This window comes from Somniosus microcephalus, chromosome 1, assembly GCF_052327205.1.
Source record: "Somniosus microcephalus isolate GS21.2 chromosome 1, FLI_Smic_1.0, whole genome shotgun sequence".
Lineage (NCBI taxonomy): Eukaryota > Metazoa > Chordata > Chondrichthyes > Squaliformes > Somniosidae > Somniosus > Somniosus microcephalus.
The window spans coordinates 381,269,738-381,297,287 of NC_140987.1; the positions used below are offsets into that span (position 1 = coordinate 381,269,738).

At 43.9% G+C, this 27,550-nt stretch overlaps 1 protein-coding gene across 1 annotated transcript; it reads left to right on the top strand.

Moving 5' to 3' along the window:
- The first annotated feature begins 446 nt into the window (after window positions 1-446).
- Window positions 447-19,667, top strand: LOC147125026 (dystrophin-related protein 2-like). Its single transcript, XM_085990751.1, has 6 exons — window positions 447-792; window positions 1,627-1,864; window positions 3,762-3,866; window positions 15,140-15,260; window positions 17,458-17,550; window positions 19,582-19,667. Exons 1-6 carry the CDS (start codon window positions 620-622, stop codon window positions 19,665-19,667), a joined length of 816 nt encoding a protein of 271 aa, XP_085846877.1. The 5' UTR covers window positions 447-619.
- The last annotated feature ends 7,883 nt before the right edge of the window (window positions 19,668-27,550 follow it).

A 27,550-nucleotide genomic window follows, 5' to 3' on the forward strand; every position in this document is an offset into this window, starting at 1 on the left:
GCCCGGCACCAAGGAGAAGTGCCAGGCTCTCGGGAAACAGCCGGCAATGCCGCAGGGGGGTGGTTAGGAGGCCGGGGACGGAGGTGCTGGCAGGCGGCCGCCGAAAAAGCAGCCGCCCCGCACCTCCACCTTAACTTGCGCCACTGCCGGCACAGTAAGGCCCTGTGAACCAGGTGCGGGTAGCGAACGGCGCAACTGCGCCATTCGCTACCAAATATCGCGAACGGGGCACGAATGGGGTGCTGCGCACACCGATGACGTCATCGGTGGCGGCACAGCGCAACAGGCTAACGCCACCATTAGTGCCCCTCCTGAATATGGAGGGAGGCGCAGCCAGTGGCGCTACAGCCACTGCCTGCCTCTTTAGGCACTAACAGGTGGCGCTACTCACCCAATTTCTCCCCCCATATGTATTGTATATTGAAAAAGAGTTCAAATCCCCACACACTTGTGCATACAGATGCATCCAAACTAGCCCTGAACAAATTCATCAGAGCATCATTTTCAGATTACCTTAAACGAAAGTAAATGCAACACTAAATTAACTCCTACTAGAGAGGTCTCTATGGAGCTAAAGATTGCAATGTTATGTGGTTGAATCATTTACAGCACACTCTTTATGTACATATACAGAGATGATGAGCAATTGGTGGTTCAATATTTCAGCCCAGAGACAGATCAAGACTCTCCTCAAAATCCATCTCACAGTCCAAACCAGCTTTTGGGTGCATTGGACACTGAAGAGAAGACCGAACTGGAGGCCATTATTGGACACCTCGAGCATGAGAATCGGTATGACAAATCCCTACCATACTGTTGGTAATGGTGAGTGGACCAAAGGGGTATAGATACCCCAATAACAACAACAGGAGGCATAGTCCAGTGCAGTCATCTTGTTGTCAATTCTAAAGTACCGGCTATGCTATTAAAGTAAATTCCTAAGAGGGACTGGGAGATGTAGTGGGTTAGACACTTGTCCTTTCATCTTTGGGACCTGGGTCTCAGTCTGGCCCAGACTGATTAGATAAAAGTCTCCTCTTTTCAGCTACAAGGGTCCTAACTGAAATGAGTTTTGAGCAGACTCAATGCACTTCTGAGTAAGTGCAGGCCCATACCACAAAATTGGCCAGAATCCAACACACACTGGTAAGAATCATCAGTCTCACTCACAGACCCTAAGTTGAAATGTCACGACGGTACAGTGAAGGGGGAGCTTTAACCCATGCTGTAGCTGAACTGGACGTGCATGATGGGACAATATAAGTGAGCTTTCTCTGAACTGGCAGTCCTCAATGCTGACACTGTGAGAAAGCACACTGAAACTAATTTGTTCCTCGGCATGGATCCCGCTCACCTTGGCGAGTAAAATATTTCATCCACTGTCAACCACAGATGCATGAAGTTCTGTACGTGGCATTATCTATCTCAGTGAAGATACTCCATCAGTGAAACAAATAGCATCTGGAATCAGACCACACAACTGCAGCAGCCTGTAGGGTTAGTGAGTTCTGAATGTACAAACCCCAGTGCCTTGTTCCGTTCCCGTCTAGCATAGATCAATGTAACAGTATGATTCAAAGAAACAAATAAAATACAAAGTTTGATGTCATTAATTTTCTTTTTAAGGATCTTGCAGGAAGAGTACAGGCGACTGAAATGGCAGCATGAAGAGGCAGCAATATCTTCCTCTGTACAAGAGGGATCCCCGAGCTCCCCTCTCAGCCCCCGGGACACAGAGCTTCTTGCTGAGGCACGATTGCTCCGTCAGCACAAGACCCGGCTGGAAACCAGAATGCAGATCTTGGAAGATCACAACAAACAGCTGGAATCGCAACTCCAGAGGCTGCGGGAGCTATTGCTACAGGTGAGAGAATACCAAGTCAAAATAGATAGGAAATCTCATGGTGCCGGACAGTCATCAATACAACCGGACAGTAAGATCCAGCTCTCCAAATGGGCACTCTTCAGTATATAACATACTGATTGTCTTGTAAAAATTGTGGCTTCTTTTATTCATGCTCAGGCAGGTGACGTGCTAAACAATTGAATTTAATTGACACAGATATTCAATTTCTCAGCTCCTGCAAGTCTATAACTTTCTGATGTTTGGAGAAGGCATTCCCTCTTTAGAATTTCTCAATATGCATTAGCATGGCCTTAATGTGTTAGCATGGCCCTAGTCTGAACTGAGGGCATTGATATCTTAGTGTGGCACAGCTGCTATCATTTCCACTTGGATTGCTGAAGGAGAGTTTCTGGCACTCACAGTATGTGTTTGGGAGGCTTTCAATATGCAATTTGGAGTCTGATACCTAAATAAGGAATAAGGCAACAAACTGAAAATTGCACTTTTACCAATTCAGCTATAAGAATTACTGCTGAATGGATAAACATTTCTGAATTGATCCAATCCAGGTCTACTCAGTTCATAAAAGTCCTGATCTCCATACTTTTGATTTGGATTGATAGGGGGGAAAAAGTGCGCTTGATTAGAATATTTAAAGATGGCTCCATGGCGTTGGCTTGGGAGGCTTTGCTGTTGATTGTGGATGCACTATCTTCACTTCAGTACAAACACCTGACTCTTAACTTGTGCGATAAGGAAAAGAAAATGAAGCATTTTTTGACTTTCATGTTCTGGATGATACAGTCCCAATACTTGTACATCTGCAATCTGGCTGCAAATTCAACGAGGAAGTGCTTGGTGCATTGGATACTAAAAGTGGGAAATCAACAGCACTGATATTGCTGATGCAAAAATCAATATAGCAAAATCTTTCAAAATATTGATGAGAATAATGAAACTTTTTTTTGTATCCGTGCTTCACTAGAATACAAGATCTATATATTCAAAATGCTTGAGCTGCCTCTAAAATCTTAACTTCCCTCACTAAAGACTTGCGGCAAAAGTGAAGTCTCGTGGAGGTGATGGTGAAATGTTCAAAATTAATTAAAATCTAGGCTTGACAATAAAAAGCAGAGTACGAATATCTGAGCAGCAGTAACCAGTGGAGTCTCCCATGGAGCCTGTCCTGGAACCTCTGCTCTTCGCATTTATTAACGATCTCAATAAAATTGTTGTAGAAAGAATACATTTTCTGATTACCCTACATTGAGTAGAAAATTAGATATGTAGAGGAATGAAATATTATGCAAATCGATTTAGAGGGCAAGCAATAAGTACGTGAATGACAAATTGCAGATGGTTGATAAAATTGGGGCGTTAGTTTGTATTCTAACTCAGCAAGAGTTCAGTGTGGGGGCGGAGTGGCAAGAGACGGGCTCATTCTGACTCGCCGATGTGAGGCACAGGCCATTTCAACTCCCGGGACTCATCACCATAGTCCAGGCTCGACTCCTGCCCAAACTCAGTGGGAATGACATGGAGCAGGAGCGGGAAATCACACGGTAGCTGACCACCACCGGGGACCCAAAGAAACCCTTATAGCCTTCAAACCCATTTTTAGCCAGATATTTAATCAGCATTTTTTTTTGAAGTAACAAGGAGTCAAAGTAGGGAGGTATGGTGACTTGTCTTCGGCATACTTTGTGACTGCAATGTAAGATTCTGTAATTAATACTCCTGACGCAGAGTTTCACACACACCAGCATTTATTGGGAATTCGGGATCAGCGATCGGCATGATTTTACTGTCCACCTGGGGCGCTGATTCATAAATTTTACCCACTATTTGGCAAATCTGCTAGTGACATAGAGTGGAAGAAAATCAATTATTGCAACAACCGTTGTTTATATTGTAGTGGCTAGCCATCCAGTTTGCACAGCATGAATCCTTACTATGGTATCCAAATAAAATATCAACATTGGACAGTCAGCTATTGGACGTACAGCTCAATGCAACACTGGTGACTGCTGATTAATATCTTAAATACATTGTTTCATAAAGCTTCTTATAAATAATTTATTGTAATATTTTTTAAAAATAAGCATCCTATGAGTCTTTCTTTGTATTTATCCTCTAACCTTTTCCTCATGCACTGCGCATCATCTGTGTCTGGAAGGCAATGATAAAGAATGGCCTGGGAGAACTCGCCCTCCAATTCTTCCTTCCCTCCCAGTGATGAACCAATATGGGGGGTAGATTTTCAACTTGTCACCAAGGGCCTTGTGAAATGGCCGCCCGTTATAGCAACCGCCCGAATTTCATTCCCATAATGGGCACCCGAGCCATAATGCCAGTTTTACACCCAGTTGGCAAGTTGAATATCTACCCCATGGTCTCTTCTGCACTATCCATAGCTGACAACAGAGCTCAGCGCAGTGTATGAAGGAGCCTGCATCACACTGTTTCAATGACGACACTTGGTTGGTACTTGGGTGTACCACACCACTCCATTGGCCTCTGTAAATATGAGTTCGCAAGTTTACTTTAGTACAATGTGGATCTTTATTATTGTGGCTCATTTGAATATGGAGAGTTTGAGACCCATGATTTTCTATCTGCTGCTCCTGGGCTGTCCGTGCTCTCTCTCTCTGGAGACTGCAAACTGTGCACATTACTAAATGAGGCATCATTTGGTGATCAGCGGCATTTAGGAAATGCTTTCCTTGGTTGCCCCTGCTACATACATTCAAACCAGAAAACAAGTTACTAATGGAAGATTAATGTAAACAGTGACAACTAGACTAGTTGACATAAACTACATCTTCATTAGTGTGGCATTTAAAACGAGTCTGCTTCTGTTTTCAATATTTTAACTGTGTGATTAGAAAAATACATGTGGTTGGGCCTTGGCATTTGATGTATTCCCGAAACTTAAATGCTCCACCATTTAGAACCAATTATGCTGAGATTCTCGCTCCAGGATCAGCCATCTCATATCTAACTTATGTCACAGACATGCTTTTTAAAATTTAGATGAATTTCTGTTCTCATCAGGATGGGGGATGTCAGTGTGAGGGCGTGCAACATTATTCTACTTTGGTCATACTCTATGTTCACATCAAACACTCCCAGGTCAAGTACACCACGGGTTGGATGCACAGTAAAAGCTGGAAACATGCAAGGATTACCTGTGGGTGCTTGTCCCTCTAAATAAAGCAGTTGCATAACCAGTCCAGTTCCTTGAAGTTAGGTCAGGGGATATAAACCAAGAACACCTGGAAGAGTACAGTAAATGGGGAAGTGCATTCATTTTTAACCTATTAACTCTACCTAGCATCAGCAGCCCCAGTGCATACCATCAGCTAGATCATCTTCAACTTGATGCAAAATGCAGGGAGAAGCAGGAAATTACCTCAAAATAAGGACTGTGTGTTGCTAAGACTTTGAACCATCCAAGAACAGCAAATAAAGCAAAATAATGTGTTCATTCAGCTTTCATTTTTTGGTGTTAAATGAGTTATCAGATTGCTACATTGTAATCTTAGCTGGGAGCAAGAGGAAGCCAAGCGCAGGCAGCGCAAGGAGCGCACGTCAACCCAAGCACCCCACCCACCCGCCCCTTCAACCACCGTCTGCCCCACCTGTGGCAGAGACTGTAAGTCCCGCATTGGACTCATCAGTCACCTGAGAACTCATTTTTAATGTGGAAGCAAGTCATCCCCGGTTCCGAGGGACTGCCTAAGAAGAAGAAGAAGAGACGTTGTAATGGAGAATTCAGTGAGTATTTTTGGCGTGTTTTGAGTAATCAATGAGCACTTCCTCAGGGGACTGCTGAGGGCAGAGTCCGTGCCTGATAGTATCAGGATGCTGTGCCTTACACTCATTGAAGCAGGACATCTATGCTATCATGTGACTTTAATTGTGCACCAATTCCCCTGCATTATTTTCTCTAAGCAGGTTTTCCAACGCACCAAATTCAGACAAAAATAATCCCTCACATACCTGGAGACCAGACACATGATGAAGCTTGTTGTCTAATTGGGGAGTACGGGGGTCTTCCTCCCACCTCTAACTTCCATCCACTCACACACACACATCACTCCTTTGAACTTCCTTCTCGTGTTTCTCCTAAACTCCGAATGTACCATCTTGCATCCTCTTCTTCATCCCTGCATCCATATTGTGTTGAAGTCAATGGGCCAGAATTTGCAGTGGGTGTGGCAGCGTACTCTCAGAATACGCCGTCATACCTCCTTTGAAATCGCTAAATCCCGAACTTGCAGTCTGTCAATGTATGCGTTGACAGGCCATCAGCACGGCCCACGAAAAAGCAATTGCTGGCACAGAGTTGGGCTATTTGCCCACCAACTGCCCAGCAATTGCGTATAGAAATGTTACAGTTGATGCAAACAGTCACAGGGCCTGTTTGCATTAGCGTAAGGGGAGAGTTCAGGCATGTTTTAAACATTTTCATCTCAGAAATCATATAGTTTCTCTGTACCAAATGAGTTTTTCTTGTTTCTGCAAATATTAGAGTTTTAATGATGTCGAAAAATTATCAGCAAAATTAAATTTTTAGTGAAGTTGGTGGAATGAAGCTAATTAAAAATTAATTTCCAATCCTGTAAATTGTAATTAAATCTGATTACGGGATTCCATTAAATCTGATTACGGGATTCTATTCTGAAATGATGTAAAATCGAATTCTGTTTTCTGATTGGAGGACCAGGACCACGTGATCCCAGGTACACTTCTGCACAGGCTGCGTCCCTGGGATCCATGGGCCATTACGCTGCCCTCCATTATGCAGCGACAGAGAGCAAGTTTATGCAGGAGGGCTGCCATCAGGTAGATGTGTATTCTTTTCACAGGTCGGCAGCGTACTCCGGAGGTACACCGCCAACTGCAATTTTTGGCCCATTACTTCCTGTTCTACCTCATTCTTCCGCAGGACCTCAAAACTGTGGAACCCCAAATCTCCCTCAGTCCTACTTTCCTCCTGGCTTGGAAAATCCAAGCCTGCCATCATCTAATCATTAACTCTTGATTTACTTCATCTTCTATCCTAATCTTTTCTACCTTGGTGGTTTCCTGCACTGTGAGTCCTTCGACAAATTTTTACCAAATTTCAAAGACATTCCAAATTTATGACCAACTGGTCTCGGTGGAATCGCCTGCATATAGATTGGGACAGTGATCATGTCTTCTGTTTATCTCTTTATTCAGCCTTTTCTGCCTGTTCATTAAGAAACGCAACTTGTCGGCTTCTCTATATACTTAACCCATCAAAATTTAGAATCATGTAAGGGAACTCCTGTAATGTTATCTTAATAATGTAATTACAAGTCTCCCAAGCAGTTGTAGTGGAGTGCCATTTATCCAGTCCTGACTCTGTGTCTCGTAGTACAGTACCTCAAGCATGGCCAAGATGGCGTCGGATCCCGCCCCCGGATATGACGTCAGCCGTCAGCCAGCTGTCAATCAAACCCCGCTGTCTTTACGACAGCTACGGTTATCCGTACATCTTCCCCCTTCAATGAAGACATAACACAGTAACAACATAACATAACATAACACATAGAACACTTGTTAACATCATATAGAAACAGTCAGTGTAACTACACCATTGAACTAATTGCAGGTAGGTATAAACCTTACCCACACCCAGGAGTCCATTAACTGTTTACAGTCTTATCGATCCCTGTCTACAGGTCAAGTTTAACTACAGGCTTTCTGGTGCGCTGTGACCTGCGTGGCTGAACGGGTGTTTGCTGAACCACCCCAGTTGTATCCCTTAAGTTCATGTCTGTACCACACAGGTCCCTTGTCACATTATCACTACTGTGTCCTTCGTCACTTTGTGGCATTTCCCTCATCTCGTCTCTTTGTGGCATTTCCCTCATCTCGTCATCCTCTCCGTCCTCCTAAGGCTGAAAGGTCTCTGTGGTTTTCAGTAGGTGCCTCCTGTTTCTGCGAAACACATTGCCGTTCTCTGTCACGACACTGTATGACCTGGGGGTGACCTGTTGTAGAACGGTGGCTCTTTTAGGCCATGACTCAGGCCCTTCAATGTGAACTATATCTTTTTCCTGTAGAGGCACTAGTGTAGTGGCTGTGCGGTCATGAAGTGTTTTTTGTTTCTGTTGTAGTTTCCGAGCCTTGTCTGCCCACACCTCATCTCTGTGGTCAGGTGTGACATAACTGGGAAGTCGTGTACGGATTTTCCGACCCAGTAAGAGCTCAGCTGGAGACTTGCCACTTGCTAGCGGGCCCGCCCTGTACAACATCAGGGCCAGATATGGGTCAGTGTTGCTGTGTGCTGCTTTCTTTAATAGTCTTTTCACAATCTGTACCCCCTTCTCCGCTTTTCCATTAGCCTGAGGATAGAGTGGACTGGAGGTTACATGATTAAACTCATACTCTGAAGCAAATGACTGAAACTCGTGACTGGCATAGGGAGGGCCATTATCAGAGACCAAGGTTAGAGGGATGCCATGCCTGGCAAAGATTGACTTCAGGTGAGTTATCACAGCTCTTGATGTGGTACTGAACAAGAGAGCCATCTCCGGATAATTGGAATAATAATCAATAACTAACAAATAGTCTTTTCCTTCATAGTGAAATATATCACTTCCGACCTTTTCCCAAGGTTGTAATGGGAGCTCTGTGGTAATGAAGGGCTCTTTCGTTTGCTTGTAGTGATACTCCTGACATGTAGCACACTCGCTGATCAACTGGTCAATATCAGAGTTCATGTTTGGCCAGTAGAGTGCTTCACGTGCTCTCCTTTTTTACTTTTCTGCGCCCAGGTGCCCTTCATGTATCCTGTTGAGCATTTCTCGTCACATAGAGGTGGGCACTACTATCTTGTCACACTTAAGCAGTAGTCCATTGACCACAGAGAGCTCAGACTGAATGTGATAATATTGTTTACATGACCCTTTCTTCCAGCCCTCTCGAAGATTTCTCATTACTTTACTCAGGACTGGGTCCTTTGATGTCTCTGTGACTATCACTGATAGTTGTTCCTGTGTGGCAGGCAATGCTGCGTAGACCATATCCACATGAAGAGCCACATCCTCTTCTGATTCACTGTTTTGTGTGGCGTAAGGCACAGCCCTGGATAGTGTGTCTGCAATGAACATTTGTGTCCCTGGCACATATGTTAGCTCAAAATCGTAACGTTGAAGTCTCATCATTAGGCGTTGTATCCGTGGTGACATGTCACACAGATTCTTCTTTGCGATCCCTAGCAATGGCTTATGGTCCATTTCTAGGATAACCTTGGGAAGACCATAGATGTAGGTATGAAATTTTTCACACCCAAATGCCAAGCCAAGGCACTCCTTCTCGATTTGCGCGTACCGGCACCCTGTAGCCGTCATGGAGCGTGACGCATACGCCACTGGTCGCCATTCTCCTTCATCTTCCTGTAGAAGGACAGCCCCTAATCCATTCTTAAAGGCATCTGTGGACACTTTTGTCCTCTTTTTAGGGCAGAAGAACTTCAGTAGGGGTTCACTTGCTAGAATGTGTAGCAGCCCCTTCCATTCTCTCTCATGTTCATGTCCCCATTGGAACTCAGTCTCTTGGTGCAGCAGTTTTCTCAGATGAACAGTTTTCACTGCTAGATTTGGAATGAATTTTCCTAGGTAGTTAACCATGCCAAGGACCCGCTGAACCCCTTTCTTGTCCTTTGGTTTCTCCATGTCATGTATAGCCTTTACCTTTGACTTATCTGGCTGAATCCCCTCTGTAGAGATCTTGTCTCCGAGGAATGTGATCTCATTGACACTGAACTGACATTTGTCTTTATTTAGTTTGAGTCCATACTGTTGTATTCTCTGAAGTGTTTTCTCCAGTCTGGTGTCGTGCTCCCCCTGAGTGGAGCCCCATACTACCAGATCATCCACGTACACCCACATTCCCTCCAGGCCCTCGATGATTTGCTCCATTGCTCTGTGAAAGATTTCTGGGGCGGAGCTAATACCAAAGGGCAGACGCTGGTAGGAGTATCGACCAAACGGGGTGTTAAAAGTGCACAGCTTAGCACTTTCTTCATCAAGTTTCAACTGCCAGAAACCATGTGAGGTGTCCATCTTGGAGAAGACTTTTGCTTCTGTCATTTCGCTGACTATTTCCTCTCTCTTTGGAATTTGGTAGTGCTCTCTTTTGATATTGGCGTTAAGGTCCTTGGGATCCATGCAGACACGCAAGACATGCAATTTATCAGTGTTCTTTGAATTGACGCAGACCATGGAATTTACCCAGTCTGTCGGTTCCTCAATCTTCTTTATGACAGCTAGTCCCTCCATGCGGTCTAGCTCTTTCCTCAGTTTTTCACGGAGAGCCACTGGAACTCTCCTGGGTGCGTGAATCACAGGTTGTGCATCCTCTCTCAGTTTGATGGAGTATGTAAAGGGCAGTGCTCTGAAACCCTGAAATACATCTGCATATTTGTGTGCTATAGTCTCATGAGTCAGATTTGTACTATCTTGGGGGGCACTCTGCGCACAGTTCAGTTCATTGATAGTATAGACTCATTTTACCAAGCCCAAATCCACACAGGCCTTATCCCCCAACAGTGACTCATGTCCTTCAGGCACTATAACAAAGGTCAAAGGGTGAATCTGATTTTTTACCTTAACATTCAGCCTACACGTTCCTTTTGTTTCAATGCTTTGTCCATTGTATGCCTTCAAAGACACTGTCTTGTTCAGTATTTTAGGTCGCACTTTGAGATTCCGTGCATCACTCCAACTTATGAGGTTTGCCTTAGCACTTGTATCTAGCTTAAAGGCAACAATGGTGCCATTTACTAGCAAGGGAGCTATCCAAACTTCAGTCTTTGGTCCTACAGAGTGCACTTCATTAGCATTTTTGCCCTGTTTTGACTCATTTTGCACCATTCCAACAAAGCCTCTGCTCCTGTCTCTTCAGTCTCAATAGCATGCACTGTCTTTTTACCTTCAGTTTTCTCTTCCCAAAAGCACATCTTGGCAAAGTGATTCCTGCCTTTACATTTTGCACAGTTCTTCCCATAAGCAGGACACTGTCTGGCTACGTGTTTATTACCGCACCATCTGCATTCGTAAGGCGTCATCGTCTTGAACTCCGTGGGCCCTCTTGTGTCCCTTTTGTGTACCACATCCACCGGCAGGTTTTTCAGCCCCGGGGCACTCCCACCCGCTACTGTGCTGCTCCCTTCGAAAGTTTTCGTGTGCATGGCTGAGAGTTCACTAGCATGACATATTTTCACTGCTGCATCCAAATTTAGGTCATTGTCTCTAAACATTCTCTCCCTCACCTTCTTGTCGAGTATTCCAAAAACGACTTGATCGTGTATCATTGATTCCTTCAAGTCCCTAAAGTTGCATGTTTGTGCTTTTATTTTCAAGTCCATCAAAAAAAATCAAAGGATTCTCCTTGCTTTTGCACGCGGGAGCGAAACACGAATCTCTCATATGTTTCATTCTTTTTTGGAGTGCAGTATTCGTCGAACCGTTCTATCACCTTGTCCAGATCATTTTTATCATCTTTGGCTGCAAACGTAAATGTATTAAACAGCTCGATTGCCTGCGAGCCAACCATTGTTAGCAACAAAGCTATTTTACGTGTTCCAGAGCCAGTCGAAGCGTCAATCGCTGTGAGGTAGAGAAGAAAGCGTTGCTTGAAGACACGCCAATTTTCATCCACATTTCCTTCTAGTTGCAGGCTAGCCGGAGGTTTTATTCCTTCCATTGTTGTAGTATGTCCTTATCGTGAGTTCTATAAATCCTGGTACCATGCAATGTTATCTTAATAACGTAATTACGAGTCTCCCAAGCAGTTGTAGTGGAGTGCCATTTATCCAGTCCTGACTCTGTGTCTTGTAGTACAGTACCCCAAGCATGGCCAAGATGGCGTTGGATCCCGCCCCCAGATATGACGTCAGCCGTCAACCGGCTGTCAATCAAACCCCGCTGTCTCTACGACAGCTACGGTTATCCGTACAACTCCCAATGGTACCGCCAAATAGCACAGCACCAGACACGATGCATCACAGATCTGCCAGCAGGTGAAATTTCAATAGATATTCTCTAAAGCACCAGAACTGAGTTTTTAAAGGCAAAATTCTATTATCATACAGATATAAGCTTGGGCCTATGCTCATCATTAATCTCGCTGTTGTCTGTTTCAGTTATAATCTGAACATAGATGGCCAAACATATGGGTCCTGCAGTAATACGTCACTACAAGCCTGAGATATATGTTATTTAAATAGAGTAGACTACACTGTGTTAAGAGGCAGTTTGCAAACATTACTCTTGTTGCAGGTTTTACAACTTTTTTTTAGAAATCTCAGACCATTGTACCAGGATTGGAAAGAGTAGGAAAGAAGACGAGAAGTAGTGTTCAGATATCATTCCTAGTCTTGCTTGATATATGTTGATTTAACTCATTCTCTGATGAGTTAAAATAAGCAGGTTACATCAACATAACCAGTATCTTTTGAGCATTTAAAAAACCCTGATAATTATTTTCTCCAGCAGGAACAGCTTTGATTCTTTAGGTGTCTCTTAGGACGAAGTTATGAAGACTTGGACTCATTTTTGTCCATTTGCACTGAACTCTCTCCAATACACAAATAACATTGTGAAAGTAGGGTGTCGATATTTGCACACAGTATTCCAAATGTGGCCAGTTAAGAGTTGATCTTGCTCTTGTGTCCTCTAGTTCTACACTGACAGTCAAATTTAAGTAACCTAATGTCCCCTCTCAATCCTCTTCTCTCAAAATTAAACATGCTCAATTTGTGAGTTTCTCCTCATAGCTGAGAACGTTTTAAATCCCAGAATCATCCTCATTGCTCTGTTCTAAAACATTATTGAACACATCAATGACCTTTGAAGGTAAGACATCCAGAATTGTACACAATATTCAAAATGTACAAGTACTTATGTTTAGATATGTCATTTGCTGCCCTCTAGTGGTTCTTTAGTTTGTTGCATTTTAATATGACATGAAACTCGGGGAGAGGAGGATTTTGATTACTGTCAAAAATTGGTTTTAGTTTTTTGTTGCATTCAGTTTATTTACTTTCCTACTTTGGGCAAGAACAGAATTAGTCAACATATATATGTTACCATACATGAACTACTTGCCCTCTTTGTATATAAACTCCCGGAGTATTCAGAGTAATTAAGAAAATGTATTGTAAAACAACTGTGAGGCAAGGATTACTTCAGACTGTAGGAGGAGAGGGGATTGCAAATATAACAAGCAAATTCAGAGTTAAACCCCTTGCCACACCGCTCTCCACTCTCACCTCCAACAACATATGTGAGGAGCTCATGAACTTGTCATGTCTTGTCCATGAGATCCACCTCTTACTCCCTCGACCCCATTCTCATTAAACTGCTGACTACCTTGGTTTCCATGCAAGCTGACACTGTAAACAGTTCCCTCTCCTCAGGTACTGTCCTCCTCCCTTTCAAAACCCCTCCTCAAAAAGCCTACCCTTTACCCCTTTGTCCTTGCAAACTATCGCCCAATCTCCAACCTCCTTTAGCTCTACAAAGTTCTTGCACAAGTTGTCACCTCCCAAATCTGTGCCCGCAGCTCCATTTGAATCGCTCCAATCTGGTTTCCATCCCTGCCACAGCACTGAAACAGCCCTAACTAAAGTCACAAATTACATCCTCTGTGACTCTGGTGCATCAACCCATCTCATCCTCTCTGCAGTCTTTGACACAGTCGACCACACCATCCTCCCCCAATGCTTTTCCTCCATTATCCAGCTCAGTGGGACAGTCCTCACTTGGTTCCGCTCTTAATTATCCGATTGTAGCCGAAGCATCTCGAACAAAAGCTTTAATTACCGCCTCCCACACCATTGCCTTCAGAATCCTCCAAGGTTCTATCCTTGGCACCCTCCTCTTCCTCATCTACATGCTGATCCTTGGTAATGCTGATTACATCTAGCTCTACCACTCCATCACCTTTCTTGACCCCTATACTGTCTTTCTGTTGTCAGACTGCTTGTCCAACATCCAGTTTTGAATCAACCACTATTTCCTCCAGATAAACATTGGGAAGCCTGAAACCAACATCTTTGGCTCCCCTCACAAACCCCGTACCCTCGCCATTCAATTCCATCCCACTCCCTGGCCATTGTCTCAGGCATTACCAGATTGTTCATATCCTTGGGGCCCTATTCAGACCCCGAGCTGAGCTTCCGACCCCAAACCTTCTCCATTACAAAGACTCCCCTCTTCCACCTCCGTAACATTGCCTGCCTCCGCCCCTACCTCAGCCCATTTGCTCCTGAAACCTTCATCCATGCTTTTGTCACCTCCAGATTCAACTATTCCAGTGCTCTCCTGTCCGGACTCCCATCCCACCTTCCACAAGCTCAACCAAAACTCTGCAGCCAGTATCCTATCCCGCAGCAAGTCGCACTCATCTATTATCCCTCTCCTCTCCGACCTACATTGGCTCCAGGTCCCTCAACAAATTCCACCCCCACCCCCCCATCGAAATATTCCGCTCCTTCAAATCTGGCCTTTTGTCCATTCCCTCCATTCGTTTGCCGCACCATTGGTAGCTGTGTGGTCACACTGAGGCCTCACGCTCTGGAATTCCCAGCCTAAGCCCTTCTGCCTCTCCACATCCACTTCCTCTTTTAAGACCCTCTTTACAACCCACCTCTTTGACCAAGCTATTGGTCACCCTTCCTAATATCTCCTTTGGCTCGCCATGCATTTATTCCTTCTCTTAATGTATAAATAACTAATTCTACGAATCACCTTGAGCTGTTTTTCTACGTTAAAGGCGCTATTTAAATTCAATTTGTTGTTATGCCAGTAATGAGGACAGTGTCTGTAAAAAAGGGGTGATCAAGAGAGCCCTATAAACCCAGATGGGCTTCGTATTTGTAACATGTTGGATACAAGTTAGTAAGGTTAGAAACATTCTACTTATAAATAGGTTAATGCCTCCCATAACATAGCGAACAAATTAATTTCATATGAACATGTTAGGTGTTTATACATTAATATTCACTCAAAATAATTTCAGGGCCTATGTGTAGTAATAATTGTTTGTGTACTGAGTCCAATTTTTCACATTTAAAAGCATAATCTAATGTTCAGATAATTATAGAATGTCATTCAATGGAGGAGCTCTGCAGATGTTCATCAGACCCTTCCCCCTACCCCTTTGGTAGATATACAACAGTTCCCTTGACACAGTCCAATTATTAAACTATCTGGATGTGCCTTTTGGTAACTGTGTTTTCTTATCAATTCACAGCCACAGCAAGACTCTGAGAAAAATGGATCGACAGCCTCTTCTGCTTCCCCATCTTCCCATCATTCTGACAACAGCCAGCGAGAAAAACCCAATAGAAGCAGCTCGGAATCTGAGAAAGCAGGTTAGTGGGAAGAGAGAGTATCATGTGGAAAAATGTATTGACTAAAACATCATGCTGCCACGTAGTAGAAATATTTTTAAGAATAAAAAAATATTTTTGCTTTTGTTATTTTATTCTCCTCTCTAGGTTTCCTGTTCTATGCAATGTCCTTATCTCAAAATTCAGAATAAATGGGTTAGCTCCTGTACTAAAATAACAGACTGAGGACTGTCATTTGAGCACATTAAGCATTCATTCATTAATATCACAACAATAATTTCTAATCTTATAAGTCTGTTAAATTACAAGATTACCAAGAATAGATGCAAATGAAAAATAATAAGAGAACCATTTGATTATATATAAGTGCAAATGTTTGTTTGAGGAACATAGGAACAGGAGGAGGCCATTCAGCCCTTCGAGCCTGCTCCGCCATTCAATGGGATCATGGCTGATCCGTGACCTAACTCCATATACCCGCCTTAGCTCCATATCCCTTACTACTCTTACCTAATGAAAATCTATCAATTTCAAGTCTGGAAAATTGCAATTGACCCAGCATCCACACCTTTTGAGGGAGAGAGTTCCAGATTTCCATTATCCTTTGTGTGAAGAGGTTCTTCTTGATTTCACTCCTAAATGATTTATCTTGAAATATATAAGATTCTGTCCCTTTGTTCTGGATTTCTCCCACCAGAGAAATCGTTTCTCTGTATCTACTCTACCACATCCCGTTATCATTTTAAAGACTTCAATTAGATCACTCCTGAACCTTCTAAAGTCAAGATTATACTAACCAGGTTTATGCAGCCTGGCCTCGTAATTTAACTCTTTAAGTCCTGGTATCATTCTGGTTCTTCCTCCAAGGCCAATATAGCTTTCCTGAGGTTCAGTGCCCAGAACATAACTCCGTGCTCCAGATGGGGTCTGTCCAGGGCTCTATACAGCTGAAGCATCACTTCCTCACCTGTGTATTCCAACTCCTTTAAGATAAAGGCCAACATTCCTATGCCTTTTTGATCACTTTTTGTGCCTGTGCACGAGCTTTAATTGATCTGTGCACATGGCCACCCAAATCCCTTTGCTCCTCCACAGCTTCCAGTCGCTCACCATTAAGAAAACATTCTGATTTGTCTTTCTCGCATCCAAAGTGGGTCACCTCACACTTTCCCACATTGAACTCCATTTGCCATACTTCTGCCAGCTCGCTTAGTCTGTCTGTGTCCCTTTGTAACTTCCTGCTCCCATCTACGCAACTTACTATGCCTCCTAACTTAGAGTCATCTGTAAACTTGGATATACAACTCTCTATTTCTTCATCTGGGTAATTGATATATATGGTGAAAAGCTGAGGCCCCAGTACTATGGGAAATATCTCTTGCCACATTCCGCCAAACAGAAAATGTTCCCTATGTCCCCACTCCAAGTCTCCTACCTCCCTACATCCCAACTTCTTACCAACCCATGTCGCAAAGTTACCTCCAGTTCCATGCACTTCCATTTTTTCTAAATCCATGTCTATGGATGTTGTCTATATGGACTTCCAGAAGGTATAAAACCTTATCAAATGCCTTCTGGAAGTCCATATAGACAACATCGACAGACGCTCCCTTATCCACCATCATAGTGACCTCCTCAAAAAAATTCAACTAGATTTGAAGGAAAGAAGATGTAAGGATCTTGTATGAGCCCTTATCTAAGGATCCTTATTTCAGTAACTGCTTCATACCAGATTAAGACAGATGTTAGAGACATTAGGGCCAATTGTATCTAAAGGCAGAGAAAGGGCCTGCCCATTCTTGCTGGCATGAGGCCACAGCCATTTTGAGGACTGGACCTCATTTACATGCTGCAGTTCACCAGTTCTGGGAGGGCGGAAAATTGGCCGGCTCCCATGTTGAGCCGGTCAACAGAGTCTGAGGGGGTGTGGTAGTGGGGTGGGGGGGGGGATCGAGGAGTCCTGCTCCTCCTGGCCCCACCAATAAAAAAAAAAATTGCATTTTCTGTGCCATTTTGTGAGCAGCCTCCAGCAATTTCCTCAAAATCCCTTTTCCAAACCTAACTTTCTTCATCACTCCAATTCCTATTGCCCAGAATTATCTTAGTTGTAGATTGGAGTGCAGACCCTGCATCACGTTTTACTTCAGTTTCCTAGTCAATGCAACATGAGCAAAGAGGCCGACCAGTTTCAACCTCTGTGTTCTTCATTTTTTCATAGATGAGTCAAACAGCCATGGTATATCCCAAGACATGGTGCTGCACCTGGAGGATGTAATGGAACAACTTAGGAACTCTTTTCCTTCCCCCAGAGGTAAGCCCTTCCTCTCTGCTTAAAAACATATATATAATGAATGAGGGACATCGTTAAATTATGAGTGAGCAGCTCCTTGGATGGCTATCTAATGAGTGATTGAGCTATTCAGCAGCAGAATTACCTGGATTAGTGTAGGTGGAAATCAGTCAAATTTCGCAATCCTGACTGCTGTCCAGAAACCTCTGGTAGAAGTCCATGTCTGTAGATGTTGAGTGTGGACAAGCTCGGGCTCTGTTGTGATGGTCCAGCATTCAAATAGCCTTCCAACCTCTTGAAAGCCATTCATGCTCCGTGGGTAAATGGACCATGGGGTATGCTGACAGATATGTACAGGCCCCGATTTTAACTCTGGGTGGGTACGAGGTAAGTTAGAAACTCACCCACTTCCCCAGAAATGAGGCCTGGGTGATATTAACTTCCGGGCCTCATTTAGATCCTGGCGGATGACTTCCCACCCATTTCAGATGGGAAGGAGCGGAAAATCGCGTGGCCCAGGGGCCGCCTGCTGACAGAAGGTAGGAGATGGGATCAGCTTCTGGGGCCATCTCGCATCCATATGTAAAGAAGGACCACACGGCTTTGGGCTGGTGTCCTTGCCTCCTGCTCAATAGAGCAAGTTAAATTCAAAACGGTACATTCTCTCACAATTTAATTGAAAGTAATTTTCTGGATTTAGCTTTTCCATACGGTTTATTATCTTCAATACCTCAATACAATCACCTCTCAGATGAACCTCTTCGAGCCTGAAATGTCCAAGTTATTTTCAAATGGATTATATGGTTGTCATGATGACGAAGAGACCTCACCACCCATTTGATGCTCGTACTCTTCTCCCCCTCTGCCCATGCTGGCACTTTTCACCTCCTTTCTACCCTCAGTTCACGCTCGCACCTTTCACCTCACTCCCCGAGCCCCCGTTCCTGTTGGCACCTTTCACCTCACTCCCCGAGCCCCCGTTCCTGTTGGCACCTTTCACCTCACTCCCCGAGCCCCAGTTCCTGTTGGCACCTTTCACCTCACTCCCCGAGCCCCAGTTCCTGTTGGCACCTTTCACCTCACTCCCCGAGCCCCCGTTCCTGTTGGCACCTTTCACCTCACTCCCCGAGCCCCCGTTCCTGTTGGCACCTTTCACCTCACTCCCCGAGCCCCCGTTCCTGTTGGCACCTTTCACCTCACTCCCCGAGCCCCCGTTCCTGTTGGCACCTTTCACCTCACTCCCCGAGCCCCCGTTCCTGTTGGCACCTTTCACCTCACTCCCCGAGCCCCCGTTCCTGTTGGCACCTTTCACCTCACTCCCCGAGCCCCCGTTCCTGTTGGCACCTTTCACCTCACTCCCCGAGCCCCCGTTCCTGTTGGCACCTTTCACCTCACTCCCCGAGCCCCAGTTCCTGTTGGCACCTTTCACCTCACTCCCTGAGCCCCAGTTCCTGTTGGCACCTTTCACCTCACTCCCCGAGCCCCCGTTCCTGTTGGCACCTTTCACCTCACTCCCCGAGCCCCCGTTCCTGTTGGCACCTTTCACCTCACTCCCCGAGCCCCCGTTCCTGTTGGCACCTTTCACCTCACTCCCCGAGCCCCCGTTCCTGTTGGCACCTTTCACCTCACTCCCCGAGCCCCCGTTCCTGTTGGCACCTTTCACCTCACTCCCCGAGCCCCAGTTCCTGTTGGCACCTTTCACCTCACTCCCCGAGCCCCCGTTCCTGTTGGCACCTTTCACCCCACTCCCCGAGCCCCCGTTCCTGTTGGCACCTTTCGCTCTCCCCTCCTCTCAGTTCTCGCTAGCTATCTCCTCCCCCTGCCATTACAAGAATTGCCAAGCACAGCAGTACTCCACCCTTGGAACAACAGGAGGTTGGAGAAGGGAGCTGTGCTCATTTTCACTGCCCCAGGAGATTAAAAAGCGCAAACAATTACGTACATTGAGTAAGTTTACCTACGCCCCTGACCCCTTGTTGATTTTGGTGGAGTCAGAGTTTAGTTTGCACAATTTTCCTAATTGACTTGACTGTTCTGTGCTTGTTGGCACAGTGTACGTGCTAGGAGCGTTCTCAGTTTGTCCACTGTTTATAATATTTAGCCCTGGTATGCTGGAGAAGTTTTTCAGCTCCCTCTGACAGCAGCCTATTGAATTCACCTCTGGCCTGTAATAAAAACAGAAAATGCTGGAGAAACTCAGCAGGTCAGGCAGCATCTGTGAAGAGAGAAACAGAGTTAACGTTTCAGATCAATGACCTTTCGTCAGAACTGGATAAAAGCAGGAAATGGAACAGATTTTTAAGCAAGTGAAGAGGCTAGGAAAGGGGGGAGGGGATGAAAGAACAAAAGGGAAGGCACCTCTGGTCTGTATCAGGGCTCTTTGATCATTATCTTTTGTGCTGGGTTTTGGGTTCCAGTACCCTTTCCTCCAGGTCTCTCTGGGTTTGCTATACTCTACAGCCCTGAATTTCCATGGGGTTTCTCCGATCAGTTGGAGGTGGGCAGAGCTTCCAGATAAACAGCCGTTTTTAGCCACCTACACCAGTTCGCCAGGATTTTCGTCGATCTGCCGTCCAACAACCCCCACAGAAATTCCAGACGTACGTCTCTTGGTGAAGGAGAACGCAATGATATGATGCCTGAGGACTGGTCTCATAGTAGTGTAGATGAGATATGGAGGTTCTCATCCTCAAAAATCACAGTGCACGAGTTGCACCAACAGAGAAGCCATGAACTCCAATTTTCCAGTGTTCGGAGCAGGGTGGTAGGTTGGCTGGTGAGTTGGTGATTGACCAATGTATATTCAGCAATGGCTATGGACTCCGTTCAGCAGCTTTTGACTCGAGATAAGCGTGCCTGCTTCAGGAAGAAGTAATCAATTCCGGAGCATGTTTTGTTTGGGTTTGGGTAGAAGGTAAATCCGTTATCTGTGGAATTCTTAGCTCATCTATCAGGCCTAGATCATTACCTCACTCTTGGATTACTATGGTAGCTTGTTCCAAGTACTCTGTCTGATGGGAGTGTATCTAGCTGAAGGTGGAGGGCACACTATATATCCATGTTTGAGAAATGCTCAGTTAGGGAATGTGGGGAGTCCACGTTTGGGACAAATACGGTGAGCATTATGCTATCAACCCTTTAATTGGATGGGCATCTCCAGAGTGAAGGGAGATGTTTGTTCATCAGTATTGCCACTCCTCTGCTCTTGGATCAGTAAGAGGCCTACCCAGCTACTTGTGAGTTGGGCATGCTTTCAAGAAGTGAAATGGGCCACCAGCAGAATTGCCATATTTTCTTGTTTCTTTGAGGCAAGTCAGGATTTTTTCCTCATTTGATTGGACAATTCAGACACTTAGGCCGAAATTTTAACTTGGAGGTGGGGAGGGAACAGGGGGGCTGGAATGCAGTCAGGAAATTCAGGAGAACGGGTTTCCCTCAGGCCCTGCCGATTTTAACGGCAGGGCCTGATTAACATCTTGTTTCTCTGCCACCCGCCCGTAGCCAGCCAGATTGAAAGGCTAGCTGTCAGGCGGGTAGCAGAGAAGAGAGAGGGTGTGTATGTGCGTGCATGTGTGTATGTGCATGTGTGCGTGCGTGTGTTTGTGCATGCGTGTGTGCGTATGTGCGTGCGTGTGCAGAGAATTTGTGAGAAGCACACCGCAATTTCCTGGGGTCTTACAACAACAACTTCTATTTATACAGCGCCTTTAACATAATAAAACGTCCCAACAGGAGCGTTATCAAAAAAACAAATTTGACACCGAGCCATATAAGGAGATGTTAGGGCAGATGACCAAAAACCTTCTCAAGGGCAACTAGGGATGGGCAAAAAATGTTGGCTTTGCCAGTGACGCCCAGATCGCATAAGCGAATTTTTTTTTAAATGGTGGAAGCGGTAGGTTTTAAGGAGTGTCTTAAAGGAGGAATGAGAAGTGGAGAGGCGGAAAGATTTAGGGAGGGAATTCCAGAGCTTAGGACCTAGGCAGCTGAAGGCACGACCGCCAATGGTGGAACATTTAATATCGGGGATGTTCAAAAGGCCAGAATAGGCAAAGTGCTGAGGTCTAGGGGGATTATAGGGCTGGAGGAGATAAGATGGGGCGAGGCCATGGAGGAATTTGAAATCAAGGATGAGAATTTTAAAATCGAGGCATTGCTTAACTGGGAGCCAATCTAGGTCAGCGAGCATAAGGGAGATGGGTGAGTGGGACTTGGTGCGAGTTAGCACACAGGCGGCAGAGTTTTGGATGCGATCAAGTTTATGGAGGGTAAAACTAGGTAGGCTGGCCAGGAGTGTGTTGGAATAGTCATGTCTAGAGGTGATAAAGGCATGGATGAGGATTTCGGCAGCAGATACATTGAGGGACGGGCGGAGATGGGCGATATTACGAAGGTGGAAATGTCTTAGTGATAGAACGAATATGATGTAGGAAACTCAATTCGTGATCAGGTATGACAACAAACTTGCAAACAGACTTGGCCAGCCTTAGACAGTTGCTGGGGAGAGAGATCGAATCAGTGGAAAGGGAATGGAGTTTGTGGTGTGAAACAAAGACAATGGCTTCAGCCTTCCCAATATTTAATTGGAGGAAATTTCTGCTCATCCAGTGCTGGATGTCTGACAAGCTGTCTGATAGTACAGAGACAGTGGAGGGTTCAAGAGAGGTGGAGGAGAGGTAGAGCTAGGTATCATCAGCGCACATGTGAAAACCCATGTTGTGTTGCCGGATGATGTCACCGAGGGACAGCATGTAGAGTAGAAATAGGAGGGGCCAAGGATAGATCCTTGGGGGCATCAGAGGTGACAGTACAGGATCAGGAAGAGAAGCCATTGCAGGTGATTATAAGGTTATGGCTGGAAAAATAGGGATGAAACCAGGCGAGTGCAGTCCCATCCAGCTGGATAACAGTGGAGAGACATTGGAGCAGAGTTTTGTAGTCAACCGTGTCAAAGGCTGCAGACAGGTTCAGAAGGATGAGAAGGGATAGATTACGTTGTCACAGTCAATTAGGATGTCATTTGTGACCTTGGTAAGAGCCATTTCCGTACTGTGGCAGGGGCGGAAGCCTAATTGGAGGGATTCAAACAAGGGAATTCTGGGAAAGATGGGCACGTATTTGGGAGGCGACAACTCGTTCAAGAACTTTGGAGAGGAAAGGGAGGTTGGAGATGGGGCGATAGTTTGCAAGGGCGGAGGGGTCAAGGGTTGTTTTTTTGTGGAGAGGGGTGATGATGGCTGATTTGAAGAAAAGAGGGACAATACCTGAGGAGAGAGAACCGGTAACAATATCTGCTAACATGGGAGCCAGGAAGGGATGTTGGGTGGTCAGCAATTTAGTAGGGATAGGGTCGAGAGAGCAGGAGGTTGGTCTCATTGACAAGATGAGCTTTGAAAGGGCAAGGGGGAGACAGGAGAGAAATTAGAGAAATATGCAAATTTAGGGTTAGGGCAGGGGGAAAAAGGAGAGGAAGTAAGGTCCAGTGGGCTAGGGGCAGAGAGGGAATTGAAAGAAGAATTTTCCCACACAGACATCTCCTGGTGCAGTTTTTTTTTGTTGGATTGGGGGCGGAAACAGGAGCATGACTGCAGGTCTGAAAGCCCTTTGCAGATACTTAACCTTTTGCTGTTTCACCTATAGAGATAATGTTGTCTGTCTTCTCGTGCAATGTGATTCGCACGAATCAGTTGTGAAGGATAGCTGCTGTTATCACAGGAATAAAAAACAAAATCAAGTCAAACCGACCATTCAAATTAAACTGGATATTTTTATAGAATAATAGATAAGGAAGAGTGCGGTACAAGCTGGAAACCAATTGAATGGTTTAGAAGGTTAAAATTATGTATATGTGTGTGTATTTATGATAATGGATACCTGAGAATAAGTTATGGGCTACAATTTAATGGAGGAGTTAAGATAACTATTACAGCAAATTAAACCAATTTTATTTCCTTGTATATGTTCTAAATACTACATGAAATCAATAAAGGATGCCATGTGTTCTTGTTTCAGAGGACAGCAGTTGTAATTAGACCTCAAAATTTGCCTTGTATTATTAGTTTTGTTGCCTCTCCTAGTGCTGTCATGACATGTTTTTCTTCCCCAAAGGTGCAAGTACCTCCTTCAGCCCATTTCTCAGGACTCCCATGCCATGCAACACCCACGATCCAGACAGCAAGTGGGTGACTTGGCTTCAGGCCTCTCTGAAACTGGCAGCTGGAAGGCCTGTGAAGGGACTCACTCTTCAATTTTCCTTCCTTCCTGTGGGAAAGTTTAGATCTCCATTCTGTGCCTTCCCATGATGAGATTATGAACTCCATGAGTGAAAGATATCAGGCAAAGGCTGTATCATATCATATCACTTTGTGACATAGTGTTGCAACTCCAACCACGCGAGAATAAAACAAGTATTTGTGTAAGGAGGCTAAAAGCAAGGTGTAATTTGGAAAATAGTACCCGGGCTGTGAAATAAAGGGAGATTAATTTGCAAATGAGAACTTATGGATAATATTTTGCAACTGAGAGTTGCTTTTGCAGTTATACCAGTCCAATACAATGCCCAGTGAGAGATAAAGCAAGAGGAAGCAACAAGAGCACAGCTGTTCAGAGTCGATTTGTTATTCTTTCCTTTCTCTGTTTTCTTCAGGTGAACCCTCTTACCACTTAGGAAAAGCCCATGAGTGATGGAAGACATCTGAGTTAGTCCCCTTGCCGGAACCAGCTCACCTTCATTGATGCTCAAGTGTAAAAGCATAACCCAATACAGAGTATCACCACTTGGGTTCTGCGGTTGTATGAAGGCGATACAGAGATCTTGGATTCAGTGGGACCTCAGTTATCCAGTGAACCCCTACTTTTGGGACTCCAGTGTTCAGCAACTAGTGAACCATTGGTAACAAGAACATCCAATTCTGAGGCAACCAAAGCAGAGAAACTTGTTTGTCTTTTAATTAGCTGAGTCGCCAAAAAGCCACTTGCAGTCTGATTGTACATGTGCTTTTATAGTAGAGATTGCTGATCAGATAATGTTTCAAAGGTAAAAGTTAGAAATTGTTGAGCCAGGAATACTTTGGGGAACTATATGGGGCAGCAGGATAGGAGCTGTTGATGAGGGTAAATTGGACACTATTCTCTAGAAGTTGGATGTATGAACACAAAGGTGTAATAGTTTTCATACTGGAGTTTGAGGTTGAGATTGGTGCTTGCTAGTGTTTATAAAATTAGAGTTTATTAGAGAAGCTTTCTAATTTGGTTTACATGGTTTGGGATTTGATCTAGGAATGCCATAGTTTTATAGATATGGTATAGGCATAAGGATTAAGATGGCAGCAGGAGTCCTATATCTGTTGTATGATATTTGATTTGAGGGACCTTTTTGTTCTGGGGACATTCAAATGACTGAGATAGATTCTAGGTCAAGAGCAGGTTTGGCGAGGAGAAGCTGAAGAAGACCATGGATGAGATGACAAAACTTGATATTCATCAGATTATAAAGCAATTCATAAGGTTGTAAATTTGTCAGAAAGGACACATTCATTTGTGAGGTCTGAGCTCCAAATGATGTAGTATGAGGCATTACTCAAAGTGTAATACCTACACATGAAAGTGGATTTCACAATATATTGTCGAATCCTAGTAGAATCATTGATGAACTCATTCATTACTGACAGGAACTTTCTAGAATTTTTGTACCTGGCCACACAAAAATAGACAGGGAATAAAGATTTCTCTAAATATTGAAGGTTAGAACGTGTCTTCGGGATGTTGCAAGATTGAAGATTAGAAAGTATTTTTGTGAGTGTTGTGAGACAGAAAATTACACGGTATCTTTGTAAAGGATATGATACTACAAATTAGAAAATGCCCTTGGGATTCTGTGACACAGAAGATTGAAAGGTGTCGTTCGGATGTTTATAACATCAAATTAGAAGGTGTCTTTGTGAGTGTTGTAAGACTGAGGATAAGAATGTGTCTGTGACATGTTGTGAAATTGAAGATTAGAAGGGATGTTGCAAGAAGCAGATTAGAAAGTGATATTGACATGTTGTGAAAGTGAAGACTAAGGTGTCTTCGGGCTGTTGCAGGACAGAGAATAAGAAAGTGTCTTTGAAATTTAGAAATTATCTTTGGAATGTTGCAGTCTGTAAAGTGATGTTGAAGAACATAAAATTAGATGGTATCTTTGGGGTGTGAGACAAATTAGAAGATGTCTTTGGAACATTGTAAAACTGAAGGTTAGAAGGTGTCTTTGGGATATTGTAAAACTGAAAGTTAGAAGGTGCCTTTGTGAAGACTGGTAGACTGATAACTAGAGGTGTCTTTGGCATATTGCAAGAAAATATTAAAATGTATCATTGTGATGGTTGAGAGATTGAATACTAGAAGGCCTCTTTGCAGTGTTGTGAAACAGAAGTTTATAAAGGAGACTAAAAATTATAAATTTCCTTTGGGATGTTGCAAAATTGAAGATTTTAGGATGTTACAAGATGAAGGATTAGCAGGTGCTTTGGGATGTTGTGAGACTGAAGATGAGAAGGTGTTTTGGGATGTTGTGAGACTGAAGATGAGAAGGTGTTTTGGGATGTTGTGAGACTGAAGATGAGAAGGTGTTTTGGGATGTTGTGAGACTGAAGATTTGAAGGTGCTTTGGGATGTTGCGACACAATTGGGATGCATTTCATAGAAGGTGTCATTGTGATGGAATTGAGACTGAATATTATGAGGAGTCTTTCTGATATTGTTAAAAAGAAAATTATCAAGGTAACTTTGATAAAAGGTATCTTTGCGAGATTAAAAATTATTAGGTTTCTTTGAGCATTGTGAGTTAGAAGTTGTATTGGAGTGTTGGGCAACTGTCAATGCCATGTGATTTATAAATCATATATTGGTATGGCCAGCAACCCCCAGTTGGTGATCAGGCTTTCCTCTACCAAACACATCTGCTGTATTTTTCCTAAAAGCCTGTGATCATTTATCTGTACAGGCCCCAAGTGAAAGCACATTAAGAAAAGTCTAGAAACAATGAGTTCACTATAATATTTTGCAGAATAGTTATGGTACACAATCTGTCAAGTGCATCACCCCCTGATATAATCTGAGTGGCACAAATCAGTTGGTACACCTTTTTATTCTCTGAAAACATGAAACGGGACAGAAATAGCAAGAACCTACTACTCTAATGATTCAGTGATTTTGCCAATGATCTCCTTATGTCTGATTCAGGATACCTTTTCCCTGTAAAATGCAGGAATCACTGGAGATATAGGAGGACCAAAATACTTGCTGTTGAGAAATTTTCTAAAGCTGAATGGCTGAGGTTCCACTGCAGATAGAATATCAATGAAGTTACACTGAGGACATCATGGCTACAGTAGATGTGGACGTCACAATGTAAAGGATGTGTTACTATTTTTGGAATATCACAAATAAGAGGAATCAATTCATGTAATGACCTTTTGATTCCATATCTTTCCTTTTTAATCGTAATTATTCTTACTGAACATGCATTGAATGCATTCTCATGCGCACTGAAATAACCAAATTTGAAAAGTTCAGCTCACTGGATTGAAAGCAAATGATTTTGAAAAATTACAGAGAAAACATTTAGAGAAGAAGCCATTTCATGATGACTACACATAAAGCTTCACCATTTGGGGAAAAAAACTTTTTTTTTAAATCAGGAAAATTGATGTAATAAAATTAACACGGTAGCTAATATTTTCTGTTGTGGAGTAGCATAGTGAGACTGTCCTTTCACACATGGAACTTAGATTCCAATGCAGCCCAACTGAAAGCGGTAAGGATCCTTGAGGTATTGAATTTGGGAAATTCATTACCTCAAGGATCCTTACCGCTTTCAATTGGGAATGTGGGAAAATCTCATTTCAATTTCTATTGGGTGCTTGTCTACGTTGCAAAACTACCCAGAATTCAACATAGAATGGCCATAAAATACAAATCTCAAGCAAAGGAGCTCTGAAAATGGCAGGTATCAAAAGTTGAATTGTCACAATGGTGTAGT